The 21615-nt window shown below is 39.0% G+C and overlaps 1 protein-coding gene across 1 annotated transcript in view; it reads left to right on the top strand.

Annotated features, from left to right (window-relative positions):
• RGS6 (regulator of G protein signaling 6) overlaps positions 1 to 21615 on the top strand; it is a 258978-nt gene that overhangs the window by 5968 nt on the left and 231395 nt on the right. Inside the window, exon 2 of the mRNA XM_066321314.1 lies at positions 7982 to 8086. Within this exon, the coding sequence (XP_066177411.1) occupies positions 8003 to 8086 (84 nt within the window). The 5' untranslated portion in view covers positions 7982 to 8002. The remainder of the gene's footprint in view (positions 1 to 7981; positions 8087 to 21615) is intronic.

The raw sequence follows: 21615 nt of genomic DNA, 5'->3' as shown, positions 1-21615 counted from the left end.
AAGAATATCTGCAGATTTAGAAATACATAAAAACAAAATAGGCTGTGTGGCAAGCTGGGGAAAGGGGAGGAAAGCAATCCACTTCTATGGCTTATCAAGAAGCAGTCTGATAACCTGCTGGATGACTAAGGCAGATCGCCAGTGACTCACACAAATGGAACAACTGGCCATGTCCATCCTGAGTGTTGTCTGTTAGACAGTGACAATGTGAGCACTACCGCAGATGTCACAGATGGAGAGAAAATTGCTCAAGACCACGGGGAGCACCCTTTTTGAAGGTGGTCTGAGGCCTTGGTGATCCCTGGTTATCAATATTCTGCTTATACCACTAAACCATTAATATTTACTCTTTTGTTAACCAACATACATGATTGGGAATAGCAAGTGATTGGTGAGAAGTACCTACAGACACCTATGCATTAGATTACTCAGGGGCTGAGTTTAAACTTGTGTCTGTCTGCAGGAAACCAAGTAACTTGGATTGACTCATGTCTGAGAGCTAGTTTGGTCTAAAAGATGGCTGTGTTCATACTGCATATTCTTGGCTGGAGGGGTCTCAAGTCTCTGGCTCTCAGCTGGTACCTTTGTGGCCTGAAGATACCGTGATTGTTGTGGATGGGTTTTTTTTCAAGCATGGTGTTTAAATAAATGAGATTGTCCTGCAGCCCACCAGAAGGATGAGGTTAAGCATTGTAGGACTTGGGACATGTTGGGAAGCTGTATGGTGTTGCAGAACCTGTTGGGAGACTGATGCAGACATGGATAAGAAGTAGGGGCCCCAACCCTGTGTAAGATCATCCATTCTGACTCTTGAGAACAAGTACTGATGGTGGAGAGCTGTGTGTCCCAAATTACTGATGGTGCAGAGCTGTGTGTTCTGCTGAGGTTTGGAGCTCTACAAAAGAGAACCTGGGAGCGAACTAGCAGATAAGTACTGTGGGTGTTCTAGAGGCCAGAGCTTTCTCCCTGCCCTAGTACTGGTGTGGGAATGTAGACATACCTGGAGGATGTTTTGAGGCAAGTTTTCCACAGAAGAAGCCCTTAGTTATGGAAGGACACTGCATCTTGGGGAAATGTCTGTAAAGTAGTAGAAATGGGAAATCCCAGCCTTCATCAGGATCCCAGTTTCCCTAAAAAGAAGAAAAAGGAAGTGTCCTGGAATTATGTCCTCTCTTCCTGCTCTGTCAGAGTGAGGCAAAAGAGTCTTGGCTTGTTCCCTGGCCTAGGTGTGTACCCATCCTTCATCCTGCCAGTTGTAGGGTGAGAAAAGCGTTGAGCTCCTGTGCTTCAACATGGGACTCCCTGTGAGCTTGTACCTCAGAAAGAGGAGGAATGGGGTCCTTTAGAGCCCTTGAGTTCTCTTAGTGTGAACAAAACTGCTTTCCCACAAACAAAGAGGAATTTGTTTGGCAAAAATTTGGACATTAAGTGCAGCTGCTGGAAGTGTTTATACTTGGTTCCTTAAAAAAGGCAACAGGCGGTATTGTTGATAGTACTGCAGTTCTCAGCACTTGCAGGAGGGGCAGAAGGTCTGGGATGATCTACTAGGAAACTGTTTTTGGAGTAGCTTCAGTTACATTTTGATGTCCAGAACAAAGGATTGAAGGATCTTTAGGTGCTTTGGGAGCTGTACTTCACTGACTGAAAGCAGTCTTTCTTCTCTTCCCTTCCATGCAGGGAAGCAGTGCATACCTAGTGGTATCTAGGGTGGGGCCCTAGACCTTTGCTCTGTCACTGCTGACTCCTGGTGTGTAGCCCTTACGTCCTCCTCCTCAGGCTCAGGGGAGGACATACTTGCAGAGTCTTGGCCCACTGGGCATGGCGATGATGTGCCTTGTGTAGCTCCAGTGTTTCCCAGAGAGGAACTGGTGAAGTTTTGATCTCAGCTCCAGTCTTCCTGGCTTTGGTCCATTCAGATGGGCGTTACAGATGTTCCTCTTCGGAAAGTTATTTCACTAATTATGCAGATTTACTTCTGAAGGAAGAGTAGAGGTGAACTGTGAAGTGCTTGGACTAAGCTGCACCAGTGAAAAGCAAATGATGTCCTAGATAGGACCTGGGGAGTGACCTCTGGCTAGTGTTTTCACCTTGGTCAACAGGATCAGCTTAATGATAGGCTGTATGTTGCCTTCCAGTATACACAACGTGCATGGCATGCCCAAGTCCTGGTTTAATGAAGTAATAATTAACTAGAAAAAGAACATGAAGACAAGTTTCTTCCTAGTGCAATTTTAGAGGGATTTGGTAATGGAAGAGAAATATCAACTTAATATTAATAGAGATTAATTGAACTCAGCATAAGTGATTTTTCCTTCCATCTCTTCCCTCCTGTCACCTTAATATTGACCTATTTGATCTAAATATTCTAGCAGATTATGTAGAGATTTTTCCTATTAGGTAATTATGAGTTCAGTAAGGCATGTGGTTATATAATTTCTCAGGCATGTGAAAAGTCATGTAGTCTAGTTGTATTTCACTAATTAGAAAAAAATTACCTAGGTATTAATGACATGAAATTGTAATTTACTCTATGATTGTGTCCTAAGGCACTAAATCATTCATGATTTGATATTAAAACTACATGCTGATTGTAAGCTGCCCTTGAAATATATTAATTACATAGCATAAAGGTAATTTTCACATATTGTCACTCAAAATTATATTTCAGCTGAGCAGTCCTGATATATATATATATATATATATATATATATCTCCATGGGAATTAATTTAGCTGATTCTGTTTTCTGTGATTCAGTCTTCCCCTATTTGAAAAAAATACTTTATTTTATCTCACATGTGCAAGAAATGGTTTGTGCTACAGATTTTCCATATTAAGTTTACAATTTATTTATTTTGATGCAGGATAGGAGTTGAAATATGGCCTTGTATTAGTTTGTTAAATCCAGGTGATATTTTCAAGAAATAGTTTGTTTTCCAGGATTTCTTCTAATGCACTTCTTTCTTTCTCTATTGTGTATAAACCCCAGAGTCTATAAGGACTCCTAGGTGTACTAATTTCTATGAAACATGTGGGGTTTTGGGTCTGTAAGAGGCTTCTTACAGCAGTTTTGTTTCAAATGGTCTTTTCTGCCAGCAATCAAGGTGCTAGAGAACACTAAGGGGAATCTCTTAATTTACTGCTCAGATGCTTTCATTGAATTTACACATTGAATTTAACAGAGATTAAATCCTGACAGTATTTATGGATTATAATGTAAAAGTGGTTTTCTTTGAAATTTTCTAATTACATTTCTGTGTGAGAAACTCTAAAAAGGTAAACTGGAAAAAATATTTTCTTGATTTTCAGAGCATATTTTTAGTTGGTTATTCACCTTAAAGTTCACTCATCCTTTCATGACATATGGGAGCCTTATCTCTTTGCAGCTTCTGGTTTTTGGGAGAGTGAGGAGCCCGATCAGATAAGAGCAAGAGAGAGAACTCTTACTGTGATTCAGTGCATTTTGTCAGCAGCTGCCTATCTAATCCAGTGTGCTTATGTTTCTTAGGGAAAAAGCAGAAGTGTTCTATAATAAAGAATAAAACATAAAAAGCAAAAAATCAGTTAGAGGAGAATGTACCCTCTCTTTTTAGCATATTTTTGGTAATATTTTTCAAAGGCTTAATAGGCTGTCTTATCCATAAACAAGAAGTTGAAGACTGCTGATTTTCTCCTTGTGTGTGGCAGAGTGAGAGAATGGCTAGCACAAATGGTTTTCAATTTTTATCGCTTTTGTTGCTGAGGAGTCCAGATTGCTGCAAGCATGGCTATTGTCAGAAAAACAGCTGTGGGGAAACAGCATCTTTGAACATGAAAGTTAAAATTTAGAGACCATTTATTTTTTTGAAGACATGCATTTGGATTTAGATTTCTGGTGTTTGACTGCAGGCTGGGTTGAGTTAGCCCTGATAATACAGCAAACTGCCCAGAGGAGGGAGGAGCTGATAGTACTCTTCAGATAGTAATTGGTGAGGTCCTTAGCTGAAGGCTGTCTTAATTAAGCTGGAGGGTTAATTTTTGCAAGAAACCCTGACGTAAAATCTTTGTTTTCACTCTTCTCAGCTAAGTGTAGCTGAAATTTCTTTATAAGACTAAGCTGGATTCAATTCTGGCTGATACATCACAAACATGTACTTAGAGAAAAGTTCAGAGGGCAAACTCTGTTTACAGTCTGTGTAGTATTGTAGGGTTGACTTCCTGCTTGCATGTGGAGTAGACTGGGCCGACAGTGAGGAAAAAATTGTGTAGGTTTTTTTGGTTTGTTTCTTAAGAGAGGGCTGTGCAAATCAGATGTGGACTTTCACATACGATTGTATTAATTAAAGGGTTGCAAATGCAGCATGTTAACACAGTAGTAGGGTAAAAAAAGCTGTATTTTGACCATGGGCAGTCTCATTTGTGTTTGCAGCAGGCAGCTCTCTGGAGAAGGATCTGGAGATCCTGGCGGACAAGATGTCCATGAGCCAGCAGTGCTCTTGTGACCCAGAGGGACAATGGGATCCTGGGCTGCATTAGGAAGAGCACTGACAGCAGGTTAAGGGAGGGGATCCTGCCCCTCTACTCAGCCTTAGTGAGGCCTGACCTGGAGTGTCCTGTCCAGTTCTGGGCTCCTCAGTAGAAGAGAGATATGGAGCTCCTGGAGCAGGTCCAGTGAAGGGCTATGAAGATGAAGTGAGGAATGGACCATCTCTTTTGTGAGGAAAGGCTGAGGGAGCTGGGCCTGTTCAGCCTCAAGAAGAGACAACTGAGAGGGGACCTGATCAATGTACTTAAGTATCTGTAGGGTACCAAGAAGATGGAGCCAGGCTCTTTGGGGTGCCAAAGCAATAGGCCAAGAGGCAATGGGCAGAAACTGATGCACTGAAAGCTTCACCTGAACATGAGGAAGAACTTCTTCACTGTGTGGGTGAGTGTGCACTGGACCAGGTGCCCGTAGAGGTTGTGGAGTCTCTCTCACTGGAGATACTCAAACACTGTCTCTACTCAGTCCTGAGTAGCATGCTGTAGAGGACCGTGTGTGAGCAGGAAGGTTGGACCAGATGACCTCCAGTGGTCTCTTCCAACGCCAACCGTTCTGTGAAGCAGTCCTGCATCACTGGTGCTGAGCTCCGTTCAACTCCCATATGTTAAAAAGCACAGGTGCAGTAGAATCCATGGGACCCAGCATTGCTGTGCTTTCACCTTGAAGAGGCAAGAACATGCCCATGTCATATCACTGTCTTATTTTATCCGTACTTTGGTTTTTTTCCTTGTAGAATACCAATGAGAACGATTTCTGTGTTTTTAAAAAGGGTATAAAGGAAAGAGAAAGAACTTGGACAATGGTCAGAGTCCTCACAATTCCTCAGGGGCCCTGGCTTGGCCTGCTAAGGCTCATCCCAGAAGCAGCAATGCCTGGGCTGTGTGGAGGGAATGCCCACTCTGGTCTCTGCTTCATACTGCGCATCAGTCCTACCTTGTCTCTAGCCTTTTTCTCTGAGATGTCCATCCTGCTGTCACTCCTGCAATAGTGGCCCTGCTCCTGACTGAAATCCAACAGCAGATGCTGGGCACTCTTGGGAATCGTTTTTGCATATTTCTGACTTCCAAAAGCAGATTGATTCACTTGTATTGTTTTACCTTATGTAGATGTTATGTAGATCTTCCTGTTAGGCTTATGTAGATGTTCAAAGTTAATGGCTCCCTCAATGTCACCATGAACAGCACGCCAGCTACTACTGCATATTGTACGTGATGTTACTGTCTTGTTGAACTGGAGTAGATGAAAAGCTTTGAGAAGTGCTATGGGAGAAAATATGGAAGCACCAGAAAAAATCAAGTGAGCTGACAGTATAACAAGAACAACAGAATTTGTAAATGTGGATGTTCAGTGAATAATGCACTAAGTGAAGCACAGCTACGTAATGCTGCAGAGGATTTTTCGGTTAGAAATTGTAATTTTGTTCTTTAAGAGCATTTCTGAATTGAAAGTTAGTTGCAAATTGTTTTCTTTTAAAGCATGCATATAAAATTTCAATGTAAGTGGTGAATGTGATCTTTATATACTGCAGGTGAAGCTGAAACTTGTGTGACTTGACATATGCTTTCAACTCTGCTTTGTAATTGACTTCAGAAAGTTACGTAAAATATCAGCCCAGTTCCTGCTCCATTAAACTGAGCAGGATAACCTAGAGTCTAATTCTTCAGTGCCTTGAATCATGACCAAGAAGTATTGTGAAAATGCATATTCCTGTAAATAATTTGGAGTGCTATAATTTGAAAATGCTTTACCTTTCGTTGTTTGTGCTGTTTAATTTGTTCTGCATCTAATAATTTTGCTTAGAGAATTTGTTCAATTTCCTTTTTGGCTCGTGACCTGGCACAACGGTGTAGTGTTTAGGCTTCTAGGAAAATGTGAGGTTTAATAGGGGTTAAAATAAATTGTTGTCCTTTAAATATAAAATAGTGTCTAAATTGGTCTGAACATGCCTTTAAAGGGTGATCTATATATATTGTTTAAATTGACCTTGAACTGTATTACTGAATTTGTATATTACTGAAATTGGTGTATGCATGTACATATGCATTTATGTGTGTGCGTGCATACCTTATAAAAGAAAAAAAATTATTAATGTAGAATTTAACCTTGTTTTCTTTTATGTTTTCTTAAAGAGGGTGTCTCAGCTGCTTCTGACTCTAGTGGTGGGTTAGCCATGTTATCACAGCAGCCTTTTCACTGCTGAGAAAGGGCAGAGCTGGGATATGGTTTGAGCTTGTCTGATTCTAGGCTCTTGACTTGTCCTTGAGAGCTAATTAATGACAGCTAGAATGGCTCAGGGCTACATTATACATATAATTGTATGCTATGTACGTTTATTATATGCTGGGGCACTTCGTTGCCTGTGGCAATGTGAAAGTGGGTAAAGGAAGGAATAAAAAGTTATCTTTTTCCTTAAATAAGAGGGACAGTTTAGTGGTGAACTGTGATTTAGAAATTAATGCATGGGTTATGCTTGTGTGAACATAGATTTTTTTTTTTTTTTTTTTGTTCTCTGTTTTTAATGAAATATGGTGAGATTGGATATTTAAGTGCTTTCAATGTTAAAGAAATTGAACTTGTCAGACAGTTTTAATGCAAATGTCTCTACAAGGCAATGTTACTTCTTTGGTTAGGAAAGGTCATCACATGGCTCCACTGCAGCCTCTAATTTAAATGTAACTTGTCAAATGTGCTGGTGGAAGAAAAACTTAAAATATAGCATATGACTTAGAACTTCAAGTGCCTTCCCTGCACCAGGACTTTTTTTTTTTTTAAATAATGCTCTTGCCTCAAGGCTGGCATGACCTGGAGGAGATGAGGCAGCAGTTCCTGTCCTGTGCTTCTAGAAGATAAGGAGTACTATGTGTGGTTGTTTGCCTGTGTCCTGTTGCTTCTTCCTGGCTGTGTCATGAGAAGAGGTGAGGGAACTCTGAACAAGCAGCTATGCCTCCCTGGTTCTTGGCTGCTGCTCTGGGGTTGTGGAGAGCTGGAAGGTACTTCGAGTGTCTGCAGGCAAGAGCTGTCAGTGCCTGACAGTCTGCTGCACCTGCCAGTTACAGTGGGATTTCACTCTGCTGCACAGCAAGCTGCCTTGGCTTTTTCTCTGCAGGTAACTCAAAGCTTTCAGAGAAGTCAAAGCTGTTGGTGCTACATAGCGAGGAAAGGAAGCGTGTGAAGTACTAATTGGATATTCTTCTATTGAATGAGAGCTTATGATAAAACTTCAGAACCGTGGGAGAAATGTGTATGTGATGACCCAAACCACAGCTGTGTGTGCCTTGATGGTCCTTGTTCTTGGGGCATTATCCTGTAAACTAGTCAGTTCTAAAATCCTGCGTGGGTGAAGTCTGGAGTGTGAATCCCTCTGTACCATCCTTGTCTGTCTGCCAGGGAGGCAGTTGCATGTCCTTACCATGCTCCATTGCAGCCTGGAGTGATGCTGACATGTGCTTCTGTCCTTGCAGTCTGAGTGACAAGAGGCAAGCATGGCCCAAGCTCCCACTGATCCGAGTAGTGCGGAAACTGCTGACCCAGAGGAGAGTTCTCCGAATATGATAGTCTACAGAAAGGTAAGGATTTGGAGCTGTGTGCAAAAATCCCTTTTCTATGTAGTTGGCTTGTGAAAGAATCCCATGCCCCTTTTGAAGTCAGAGGTATATTTCAGACTGCTTGGATGCATAGCTGGAAGAGTTTTCAGGAAAGTAGGTGTTTCAAACTATAGCATTTGAGGGCTTGGAAGTTGAATTCTGTTTAATGGAAGCATTTGAGCTTGTTAGTATGAAATATTTGATGACAGGCTAATTACTTGAAATTTAACTTTTTGTCATATGACTTCAGGTAATCGTTCAAGTTTACTGCAGCTAGCTAAAATAAGTGTACACATCTTCCAAATTTTATCATACTAAGCACAAAGCATCCTTCTTACACCCTCCTTTTTTTCCCCTGTATTCATACTGTGTTTCTTGTTGTATAATTAGCAGTTTGATTCTTTGTAAGTCATTGTTCTTACTTCCCATGCCTTGCTTAAACTAAAAAAAAAAAAAAACAAAAAAACAAAAAAACAAACCCCCTAAAAAAAAAAGTATTTTCTCAAGTGCTGGGGGGAAATGAATTAGGCAAAGGTTAAACATAAGCAATGTATGATTTTATCACCATGAAAAAATGTCTTATTCTGAAGTACTTTGGAGGTGGCATAAAAGGTGAAGGAAACCTATCTATTGACCCATTTGCAGAGGTATTGTTTTATTCCAGGGTAGATGTATCCTTCATCTTTGAAATTTAATGTTTTTGTAGTTTAATGAAATAATGTAAATATATTTTATTTACCCTGCAAAGTATTTCTTATGTAGCATGCAGAAGTGCTGTACGATTCTGACAGAAATTTCTTGCATAGCTTAAATAAGCTACCATTCTGTGAATTTAAGAGCTACAGTGCTAGCTCAGATCAAGTTTTCTTTGTGTAGTATGATCCTGGGTAAAGTTACTGAAATGTGTTGGAGGTATATGGTTATGTTTTCTGCTTGCATGACTGCAATCTTGATGACTTTCATATGCTGAGAAAATAATTTAGGTTTCATATGGAGCATGAGTTGTTTAAAGTGTTACTTTTTGATATCCACAATTTTGGTTTAGTTGTTGTGTATTTGGTTTGGAATCTGGAATTGTTAACATGGGAAAAATTTCTGGGTAATGTGTAGGCTTGTTTGTTTTGAATGTGTTATGAACACACTTTGGCTGCTAATTTGGAAGTAGCACTAGTCGGTTAGTCAGATTGTTTTTCCAACCTGTTTGCTGTGAGGTCCAACACCCCAGTAGGCTGAAGTAGATACAGGCTATGAAGGAAAGGTCTGGTTGTGTGATCTAGGATTAGGGCATTAAATCTGTCACTCTGCAGAGTATCCACTGATCAGTTCTTGAAAACGTTTTATTTATGTGCCTCTCTTTCTATTCATCTTGCAGCATTTCCACTTTAGGATTTCTCCATTTCTTTGCCTTTCAGTGTTTCATTATTGTCATGTAGAATAGAGCTTGTGAGTTCTGTGGTATCAATGGGGAATATCCTCATACTATTGGATTCATCTCTCCTTACTGGTTTTCCTCTGATATCAGTATTATCAGCCCTTCATAATACAGTCATCTGTCAAAATACATAATTGTCTTTTAGAACACCATACTTCATGCATTGTGCAGTAATAGTGTATTCTGTATCATCGATTTGAAGCTAACATGTCTGTCAGGGCTTTTTGCTGTGTGTTTCTGTTACTTTATGAATAAAAAACATTGGTATTACTTATATTTCAGGGTAAATTTTCATTGGTGATTGACTTTTAAAATGTAATTTACATTATTTTAGATATTAGTTTTAGATATTAGTATTTGGTATTATTTGATATTAGATGTATTGCACATCAATTTTATCTTCCTTAGTGTTGAAAAATCATATGCAAAATCTGAGACAAGACTATTATTCTTTTGATTATCTCTCCTCTCTCCAAATGAATGTTTAGCTCTTCAGTTCTCATTTCCTTTCAAATGGCTTGATTGCCAGTAATGAAAGAGAAAAACACTGCACTGGACTCCTTGAAATACTGAATGCAATCTGCCAGAATACCCTACAGTTCAGGGTTGGTATTGTGTCACATTAGAAGGAAAGGTTTTCTTCTCACAGCAGGGATCCCAAGGTGCAATTTTTGATCCTTCTTAGGAAGAATAATATAATATTGTGATAAGGGTGGGCTCTGATAGTGGAACCACAGTAAATTCTGCTGTGTGAACTGTTCTATTGCTTATTATATCTGTCATGTTTGTGGGTTTGGGGGGAGGGAAGCCCTGAAAATAGAACCTCAGATTGTGAATGCTTTCTTTACTGAGAGTCTCTGAGGTTGGTTTGAAGTTCATGTGTCAACAGCTTGGTCGTAGCCTGGTTTTCTTTTAGTCACAATGAAAGGTAGACACACGTAGAGGACAAACCAAATCGTTGGTGCTATTGAGTGTCCCTTTGGAGCAACTTCTCTCTGTTTTGTTTATGGAGAAAAGTCTGGAACGGGCTGTGCTGTTTATTTAGGTAGGTAAAACTAAGTGGCATGGGTTTTGGCCATGCAGAACAAAATAAACTAATTTGTTTTGACTCAAATTACTTCATGATATTCTCTATGGACTCCTGCAAGCAAATGGATTCTAACTGCTTTGATTGCTACAGCAGAGGGTCTCAAAGAGATAAGTCTTATTTTCTTCTGCCTTCAGAGTTAACCTTTCAGGGGGTGATATTTATCAATTTGTGAGGCACATTATTTTTTTTAATCCACGATACTCAATGTTGCTCCACTCTTTTGGATGACATATGTGTGTGAATTAAATAGTGCAGATGCATGTGTTACAGTGAGCTGTATTTAGGATATGATTTGCCTATCCCTACCTTTGTTCAGATGATTTTTATGCCAAATTTTGTGACTGTATTGACCAGGTCTCCAGTGACAGTCATGGGTACCTAGCTGTCAGGTACTTACATCATAGGATAGACATTTATAGTTAAGCAAACTGCATTTTGCTCCTTGGGCTGGTGTGTCCTCCCATCCCTCTGTGCATCTCAGTGCTGAGCTCTGGGCTCTCACAGGGCTGCAGGTGGTGCTGCAGGAAGGGTGGGCTGTCATTTATCTGTGTGGTGCAGTGGTACCCACTGGAGGTGTAAGAGTGCTGCAGATACTGCATTGCCATTCAAGAACTCTGTGAGCGCACTAAGTCTGGCCACATATGGAGAAGATGCCAATGTATTTTTTGATGGGATTACTACTGGAAGAGTGGTGTACAGTGCTTAAAAAGATTATTTGAAATGACTACCCTACTTTTCACGGGAGCAGGGAGTGGCATTCCTATCCTCAGTTCAGTCTGCGAGCATTGTGTGGGTGCTGCAGCATGGAAGGAAAAACATGCAATAAAAGCTAGTGAGAGGAGAAGAACCTCTACTAGCAAACAGTAACAAAAAATATAAATTGATTTTAAATGCTGGTCACATTCCCTTAAAATCCATCCGCCCTTGATTAGCCTTTCTTGCAAGTGCTGGTGACTTTGTCTCAGGGGCCCTTTGGCTCATTGTTACAGTAATCGACGTCTGAAAATCCCTCTTCTGCAGAGAGTGTTGTAATGCAAATGGTTCATGGATACCTTCTGACACCAGACCTATTAAGTGACCCGTTATCAAAATAATTTAGCAAATCAAATTTTCTTACATAAAGGATGGTGGAAAATTGTAATGTCACTGTAAGAAAAATCAAAATATTCAGAGCTTGACTAAATAAGAACTGAAAACACCAATAAGGAGGAGTAGTTGGGGAATATAAGAAGAAGGATGAAAATGCAGAAATTAATGTCTAAATTGGATAGCAAGGTGTACTTATTCCTGAGAGAGATCTGTGACAGGGAAGAGTTTGCAAACTGTGTTGTTTAGAGAGTTTTAGAACCACTGGAGCATGTATGTTCTGAGGGACATCAAAGTGTACTGTCAAAGAAATTATTTACATTATCTGATAGATTTCCATTTCTGCTTATTTTTTTGCTACACACATCCTCTATATCTGCTTGCTAATGTCAGCACTTAGTGAGTTAAATTTTGAATTTTTATGATTACTCATGGTAAATCTTTTGAACAAGCAGGAAAATCTAATTTCCAAAGGCAATTACTGCTCTAAGTAATGTAACACAAACTTGCAGCTGCCACAAGATGCTTTCAGAAAAATCTGAGTTGTTTGCTACCTTCAGTACTTGGCAGCCTTAGCGTCTTTTTAAATGCTGATTTCAGATCTGAATTGGAATAATTAAAAAAAAAAACAACCAAAAAACAACAAACTAAAGAAAAGCAGCCTGACATATGCAGATTTTCTCCAGGCAAATTCCCGTGTTCCAGTCATGTTCAGTAGCAGGAGTGTTGCTGTCAGACCTGGCTGAGTGTGCTGATTGGGCAGGAAATGAAAGAACAAGCAGTTGTGAAGACAGGCATATGCATCCAAAAAATGTATGGACCACGAAGCAGAAGGATGGAGGAAGAGACTGTTGTTAAATTAACTGTTCGTATTAAAAATATAGTACTGATATTTTGATCAAGTCAGAAAACCGAGGCTGCAATTTGATTGCTCTTGAGTGGTGCTATGAAAAAACATCTCAATAGGACACTGTCTAATCAACCAAAAGCAGATGAGCCTCATAAGGGTATAGTCCAAATGAGACTTCTTGTAAGGAAAGAAAAAACTGAGGTGTTTTAAAGTGAGATGGGTTTCATGCATACAACTTATTTTTTTTTTATTAGAAGAAAGCAGTCTGCATCATTTTTTGAGGCTTCCTAGCCCCTTTGATGTTTCATGCTGTTTTTATGAGAGGTAACAGAATTTAAAATATATTTTAACTGTTGAATACTTTTGGTATTCTTTTTATTTGAGTCTCTTGTGTTATATTTTAGGATTCTGTCACAAGTACCGAATCTTCTCATCTTTGTGTATGAAATCTGAGTTACTCACACAGTTGCTTCTGCTTTGTAACTGTCTTTTTTAACATAGAACTGTAAATTGATGATGATAATACATGAGTTGATAACACTGCAGACCTTCAGACTTCAAATATTACCCAAGGATTTTTCAGTACTGTCATTAGAGATTACTTTATGGAAATTTAAGTCATCTTACTCATCTTACTCTTAACATTTCCTGATGTCTTTTTTTTTTTTTTTTTTTTTTTTTTTTTTTTTTTTTTTTTTTTTTTTTTTTTTCTCCCTTAACTCTGTTTCCGCAGTAAGCCACGATTAAACTTGGACTGAATTTGAGAGTATGTAATGGGACTTCAGGAACTGAAATACGCACAATTTTGGATAAATAATCTCCAACCTAGCATTGTTACTGCTGGAAAATTAATTTAAACCTAGTCTTATTACCAAAATGTGTTGACACACAGGTTAGGCAGCAGGGGAACTTTAACTCTACACTTCTGTATTGCACATTGACAGGGAGGTTTAAGTTAATTTATCACTGCAAATACTCATGTGCCTTTGCTTGTAAACAGAAGTTAGTCATTTCTTGAAACCTTCCTAATTTCTCTATTCAGCTGGATTATTGTGTCAACAACTTTGTCTGCATAGAATGTTGAATAGAGAGGAGGAAATACCTGTGTGCAAGGTGGGTTACTGGTTAAATTGTGGCTGTAATTATGACAGAGCTGGCTAATTTTTATCTAGGGGATTCCATCTTGGCATTTCCTATAGTAACAGGGGTAGCATTCACCAGTTCTCCTTTCCATACCTTATACAGTAAAATCCTGGGGATAGTAATCACAGTAGGGGCATTAAATCTAGTTTTACAGAGAGAGAGGGGCTGTACAGTGGGGGACAGAGGTGGGAATTGCCACGTTCAACAAACCTGTCAGGTAGGAGCAGCAGAGAGACCAGAGCATAGTGGTAAGTCACAGGGAGGTTATAGTCCTGTTATGAACAATGGCAATGAAAATCACAAATCCCAGAGTGTCTTGGAGAAGTATTTCCTGGGCAGGGATAGGTGTCAGCAGTATTATTTAAAAGGCCAGTGATAATGACCTCTTCTTGGTCATGGTATAGTCTTCTCTTTTGTCATCTCCTGTCTTCAGAAAACATATCCTGGTTGCACAGCATGGACTAAGAACAGATGGTGCATTTAGCTGAGCAAAAGCTAGTATTGGTGTGCGTACAAATTTTGGTAAATTTGTGATGGATATAAACAGTTTTGGTGTTAGAAGATGGTTCATAATTCTTAGAAAAGTGGAGTTCTGGAGCAGTCACTGCAGAGAGTCGTAAGGCCCAGGAAGCCACATGGTTTTACATAGCTGTAGACATGTTTTAGAAGAGGCCTGTATGACATGGTATTTTGCAAAAGTAGAGAAGGAGACACAGAGAGCCAAGAAGTCTCTCTAGCTTTATATATACCTTCTTCAGATTACTTTGAGTAGGTAATAATACCTAAAATACCTCCTAAATATGTGTATGTATTTATATATTAAATACCTTCAAACACCCTTTATTCATGAAATAGCAAACAATTCATGCTGCTAAAGTTTGACATGTCAGTGTCCATGAACAAAGCTAATGCTACTGACCTTGACTGTAGCTGTCAGGGAAGCCTTGTGGTAAAGCTGGGGTCTGTGGGTTTGATTTCTGCATCAGTTAGACGATATGAATGATTAATGATCAAAGGCATTAGTGTAAAATTGCAAGCAGTTAGTTCCTGGAGGACTTCAGAAGCTGACTTGCATTGCTGCATAGTGCAAATAAAGTTGTCATACCAGAGGCAGAAATGGGTTTTTAGAGTCAGGTGGAGGTCATCCACCTGGAAGAAGGATTTCTGGATACTTTGTGATTTGTTGTTTCTTTCCATTATTTGTCTTGCAGTAATAGTTAAGATTTGAGATTAGTGATTCAGATTAGTAGGCAGTGCGCAAAGTTATAAATGGAGAAATATGTGTAATGTGGTTTGTAGGTAACACCTCAAATAACAGGTTTTGTATTTGTCTTTTTAGGTATATAAATGCATGCATGTATATACAGACACATATTTACGTGCTTAAAAGTCATGAGAAAGAACAAATAACCCTTGTTTTGTCCTGGCTATATGCTATAGCCTAGTATGCATAATATAGGAGACGTGTTGAAACATTATATACAGATGTATGATGCCCTTTCTGATATATCTTATGTGCCTTAAATCTTTCTATTCAAATAATGTGTGCATGTATTCATTGGTTTGCATTTCATACATGGCCTTAGCCCAAGTATAAAACTGTCCTGAACTGTCATGTAATGTATACCTCTTTGTAGTTAGAGATTTTGGTGAGAACATTTTTTTTTCCCTCTTCTCTTCATATTTCCCTAGTAGTTGTCTTATTTTAACTTCTTTAATTTTCTTCTTTCTCTGGCTCATAATTTCGGTGTTCCTGTTTGTGACTGAAACAAACTGTCTCTTGCACCCATGAAAGTCTAATTACAGTGATCTATTACTTTAGCTGTTCTCAGAGGGAGAAAGAAGACAAGCCAGGACCAATAGCTATGACACCTTCAAAGTATATTTTTAGCAAAGTAACTAGTGCAAATTTAGAATATAGAGATAAAAAGGGAAGGTTCAGCTAGAGGGTAAGATTACACTATTGTAGCTGTAGCACTTAGTGCCTTGCTTTTTTGGAAACGGTTCTGTTTTATTCCCCTAGCATTTTTCTCATGCCATTTGCTTTGTATTTGTTGTCAGCATTTTAAGTGATGGTCATGAAGTATTTGCACTGTTTGTTGATTTACTTTTGCATGTTGTTTTGGGCAAAATGCTGAATATGAACATTTTCTTTCTGCCTAAAACTTAGTTTTAGCCATGTGCTTGTTTCGTTTAGTAGAAACAAACCAAAATGAAGTGGTGAAGCAGCATGGAGCTGCCAGCCTGACTTATTCCAGGAGGCAGCTTCTGGCTATTTCAGATGCAATCTTGAACCTATGTATTAAGACAAAATAATTTGGATGGAATTGGATGAAATGTGCATGAAACTGTGTGGTTTTGTTGTTGTTGTTGTTTTGTAATAGAACTTCAACTAAACCCTTATTCTATCGTGATTAATAAAATATTGCTTCAGGGGATTATGAATTTATTTCAAGAGGTTCTGCAATAAGTTTGAGTGGGAGGATTCAGTTCAATAAATAGAATTACACATGCAGGACCATGAAAATACGCAAATGAGGTTCCATTAAACTCACATTTTGCATCCGAAGACATTTTGAAGCATGCTTCTCTTTTTTCGTAAGAAACTGTTATACCACATTCAAGAGGCAGCAATTTTATTCTTTTTGCTTTATCACTGCTGCTGTTGTATTGTGTCTTGTTTTTCCTCGTCTCTCCAAAGTTAACTGAAATCAAGAAAGTGGAAAGTAACCAGTTAACCAGACACTGAAGCACACAGATCTGCTTAACGAAGAATTGCATTCCAATTCTTGAATATATTCAATATTTTAGTTCAAAGGCTACATGTCTTTTGGGGCAGTGAAAGAGGGCAAAAAGTGTTAATTTAAATGATATTTCCCCTCTCTGTACTTTACTTTCCTTAAGTATTAATGAAGGTCATTAATATTATCTTGCATTAGTTTGGAAATTATATTTTGGACCAATAATTAAGGGCCTCTGAAGGTAACGTGAAACATACTTGCAGTATATACAAGAAGAAATGACAAGAAGTTGTAGTGGTTTAATTGGGAGTAGAATAAGTAGAATAGGTCAAAGAACACATTAATGGACTAATCAGTTCTATTTCTTGTTTGGGAGAGAAAGCACATCAACTCCAATTTCATTCATACTTTGGTTTTGTGAAAATGTGGTTCTATGGGATAGAAGTCAAGTAAATGTTTTTGTTGTTATGTTTTTAAGCTCTAGATGGAAATGGTTTTGTTTACGAGAGTCTTCTCAGAGTTTAGTGCTGGAGGTATCACTTCTGTTCTCTACTGTGTCAGCTCTTGATGAAAATAGGTGTGGTGGCCATTGTATATTAAGAATTTTCTGTGTTGGTTCTCTTAACATTTCACATTTTCAAAGTGGAAGTTGGAAGTTTTAGCAAGGAGACCAGAACTGGATGGCAGTGGAGAATGTTTAACAACTTCTATTTGCAAACACAGTTCTCCTCTGCTTATTGTCATGACTGGTGCTAGGAGCTGTTTTGGTGTGATGCCCCAAATAAAGGGACTATTTAATTCACTGGAGCTATGATTAGATGCCTTTCCCCATCAGTAAATCCACGCAGTTTTGTTAAACATTGCTTGTAGCTACATATGAATTAGCTCATTCGTTAACTTGGGCAAAATGTCACAAAACCTTGGCAGCACTGGGTTCTTGTTACTTTCACTGTCCCCTCTGGGCTCTAAATAGTAAAATTAACTGGAGCTCTGTTTATTATATTTTTCTATTTGTAGAAAAACAGACCTACAATAATGGCACTACTCTTGTCTGCTTGTATGCCAAAGATAGTGCAACCATTGGCTTGTATCTGGAAAGTTATGTGTGGAAAAACAGTGATTAATTCCACATTTTTTAGTTACAGGAAAGCATCAGAAAGGGTGTTTGGAAAGAAGAGCCCAAGTGCTTTTTATCTTGGTCCTCTTAGTAGGAAAGGTGATTTACTTTGGTAATGATTTTTTTAAGTATTTTTTACTGGGAAGCACTTCAAATATGTTGAGTTATAAGAAGTTTCCCTTTCTGCTTGCAAGAATGAAACCTCCATTTTTCCCAATAAAGATGGTGTTTAAGTCATTCACAGTGTATTTAGCATCGATGGTGCTCTCTTCCCACTCAAGAGATATGTTAGGGTTTCAGGGAGCATGGCATACCTTTTACCCAAACCTGCGTAAAATTTTGACAGACTAAATTTTTGTGTTTTTCTGTGTTACACGTTTGTGATTGATAGTATTTGAAGGAAAAACCAGAGGATTGAAGGATAATGCACCAAAAGTGGGTGCATTAGGATAATCATGCAGAAAGGATAAATCAAATGCAGGAGCAAACCCCTTTAGAGAGAGGGTTAAGATTCAATATTGCTTTTTAAAAAGCAGTATTTTCTGACATAGAATTGCAAGAAATATTTACAGAATTGTCAAGCTTGGAAGAGATCTCCAAGATCATCTAGTCCAGCTGTCAACACTACCATAATCACCCCTAAACAACATCCCAAACATCTGGATAGGGGCCCTATCCAAACCCCTCTTGAACACTTTCAGAGACAGTGACTGTACCACCTCCCTGGGCAATTTATTCCAATGCCTAACCACTCTTTTCAGTGAAAAATGTTTTTCAGGTGTCTAATCTGAACCTCCTCTGGCAGAACTTGAGGCCATTTCCTCTTGTCTTGTTGCTTGAGACTTGGCAGAAGGGATTGACTCCCTCATGGCTACAGCCTCCTTTCAGGTAGTTGTGGAGAGCAAGGAGGTTCCCCTCTGAACCTCCTTTTCTCCAGACTAAACAATCCCAGCTCTTGTTTTTCAGCAGTATTTTAAAAGTATTTGAGTCCATTGTGGGCTGCATGCAAGCATTAATGAAGTCTGTGGATTAGGTTAAGTGTCTTTAATTGAATAAACTGGATTTATTTGAGAAACATTTGACTGTAGAATGAGGCACTGAGTCACCTCTGAGGTTCAGGCAAAGGCACAGAGAAGCTGCGTGCTCCTACTCCATTTTACAGTCTCCTGTGTTTTTCTTTCTCCCTTAACTGTTTCATTTGACAATCTGGCCATTCTCACAGTGCAGCTATTTTAAGTTGATGAAAATTAACTGAAGGCTGAGTGCCCTTTAGGCCACTTTCATCTCAATAGCACTGAATTCATCTGCCAGGTGAAGGGAGAGCAATGAAAGGGAGACACGGTCATATACTGGAGCATATACCCTATGGTGGACACTGCTTTACACCCCTGATTCTGATGCATTCAGATGAAGTGCTAAGAAATAGAGTCAGTGACCAGATAAACTGTTTAAATATGTCAAGTTGCAGAAAGCTTCCTGGGGCATTCAAGGACAAGCAGCTCAGATGCTTCTTTCTAAATGAATTACAAAACTGTGCAGGAATGGAAGCACTGGCTTCATTACTTTAATTATTTTCTCCATAGTGTCTTAATTTTTTTCATATTTATTATGGCAGTTGAGCAAATTTCTCTGTGACAGCTGTGCCACTTGAAGAATATTTTGAATAGGGCAAGTAAAATCCTTGGGATGGGAAACTGGTTAATAGATGGAAATTGTAATGAGAGAGGAGGTGATGGTTTTTTCTTCTGCCCTTACACCTTGCAGCCAGGTGTGATCCAAAGAGCAAGAAAACAATGACTTTTTGCCACATCTTGCAATCAATGAATTAATTCTAGTTGATTTTGTAGCAGACAGATACCCCTTGCAAAAGAAACTACCCTGGAGATTCTGAAGTAGTGTGAATTGAGATGTGCAGACAGTACCAGTCTGTCTGTCTTGGCTCTGATGGTTTTGGCTTCTGTATTCACAGGACCTGACAGTTTGATTCTGTGGGAAATCAGTGACTTAGAAGGGAAGACAGCCCTTCAGCACAAAGGAATCCCTCTGTCTCCTGAGACGCCTCACCAGGGTTAACTTCTGAAGAGGCTCCTTTAGATGTTCTGTTTGTCCCACTTGTGCTCAGCAGTTTGGATAAAAATCATACCCATGTCTAAAGTTACCTTGAAATTTCACTTCTGGCAGTTTTAAGGAGAGCTCTTTGAAAGGTCAAACCCCAACCCTAGGTTGAAGCAGGAGAGTGTAAAGTGCACAGCCAGTTGTTGTTCGTGTTGTTGACATCCAGGAAGCCAAAACTTCACTAAGCTGCCTCTGATGTTAAAAAAACACCCAAAAAACAGAACAAAACAAAACCACACCAAAAAAACCCAAAACAACGAAACAAAGCCCAGAGAAAAACACCTCCATCAACTGAATAGAATGGGTGACTGGTCACAGTATCTAACTCAGTGATTTGGGATTGCTGGAAAAGGATTGTTCCACTGCCAGTTTGTAACTGTTATGAGCAAGAAGGTGATGGGCAATGTGGCTGCTTTTACCTGGAGCACTCACTGAATGTTTTATCTCTTTTATTATATTTTGTCTTTGGTCATCCAGTGACCACAGTGTCTGTGTCCTATGCATTTACTAAGTTTGGGGTTTTTAGCTTTGGTTTCCTCCTTGGAACACTGCTGCCTTAGATTTTAAGCATTGTGAATGCTGAATCTGATCCAAGAAATGTCTTTTTATGTCTGTGGAATGCTTAGTTTTCAAAACTTGAATTACTGCTGACAAAATGTTTACCTTATGGAAATCAGTATTATATTCCTGGATTCCTAAGAATGAGATCTTTGATACATCTGGAGTGTTTGATAAGAATTGTTGTTCACGGTTAGCCTAGTAAGTTTGCAAGCAACTGAACAAATAGTTAATTATTATAAAATGGCTCTATAATTCACAGGGGAACTAAATGCTGCTAGGTACATTTGTTTGGGGATATGAATTTTTGGAAAATTTAAATTAACTGTTTATGAAAACTTGTGAACAGGATGCCAGTAAGGATTTTTATTTGGTTTCCGGTGGTCTGTTTATCAAATCCAGAAAAGGAGACCAAGACTAGCTTAAGTGTTGCAATGCTCCGCCCAAGATTTAGATTTATTTAGATAATTTTGCCTCCTCAAAGAGAGGAGGTATTTCAATGCAGGTATTTCAGCAGGTATTTCAACGCAGTCCTGTGGCATGAGGTACACAGCTTGACTCCTGACTTCTCTTGATACTTTTCCTTCCTACTATGGCTTCTTTTTTTCTTTTTAAAAAATACCTTTTATGTTTTGTGGAATGAAAGAGGAGAGGTATAGGAACTTAATTTCTTTCTTATTTCCAGTAAGATCAAGAGATTTGGGCACCTCAATGTGTTTTGAATTAATATTCCAGTTAAATGACTCCTTGATCTTGGAAATTTTTCCAGAATCATCACAAGAAACAGATTTTCTTCTCTGTGGCTTCCTGGCTTAAATTGGAAATGTGCATCAAAGCTTTTAGGCTCATGTCCGAAGCTATTATCTGGATCTTGCCAGACACAGCAGGTCATGGTGCTAATTTAGGCTGTTACTAATTGTTTACTTGGGACCACAGAAAAGAGCTTGGAACAGGGCAAGTGATCTTGCATTTGGAAGAGCAATACAGCCAGAAGAGATGGGTTAAAATTGTGTAGGTAGAGTCTCAGGCGAAATCAATGCTCAGGAAGGAGAGGAGAAGTGGAGGAACATGCTTTTTCCCATCAGATTGACTCTGGCTCACCATCACTTTTACTGTATTTTTCCCATCAGAGCTGGACATTTCCATTTGGTGTGACTAATGCTTTTGTGCTTTGTTTAACCTACCTCAGACTTCAGAATAATAAAAGCCTGTCTGTGGTGAAGCAGGTAAAGCTTTCAGGGTCTTTCCCCCCCTCTTCATGCCCTAATGAAAGCCAGAGTGCTCTTTTTCTCTTATGTTCACACAGAAAGAAAAAAAAATTCCACAGAGTTCTGTAGTGGAAGAACAACTCTCATGTATTCTGGAAATTAGGTTAAGTA

This window comes from Sylvia atricapilla, chromosome 6 (genome assembly GCF_009819655.1).
Source record: "Sylvia atricapilla isolate bSylAtr1 chromosome 6, bSylAtr1.pri, whole genome shotgun sequence".
NCBI classification, from domain to species: domain Eukaryota; kingdom Metazoa; phylum Chordata; class Aves; order Passeriformes; family Sylviidae; genus Sylvia; species Sylvia atricapilla.
Note: the sequence above shows the minus strand (reverse complement) of the source record. Positions and strands in the feature narration are given on the sequence as shown.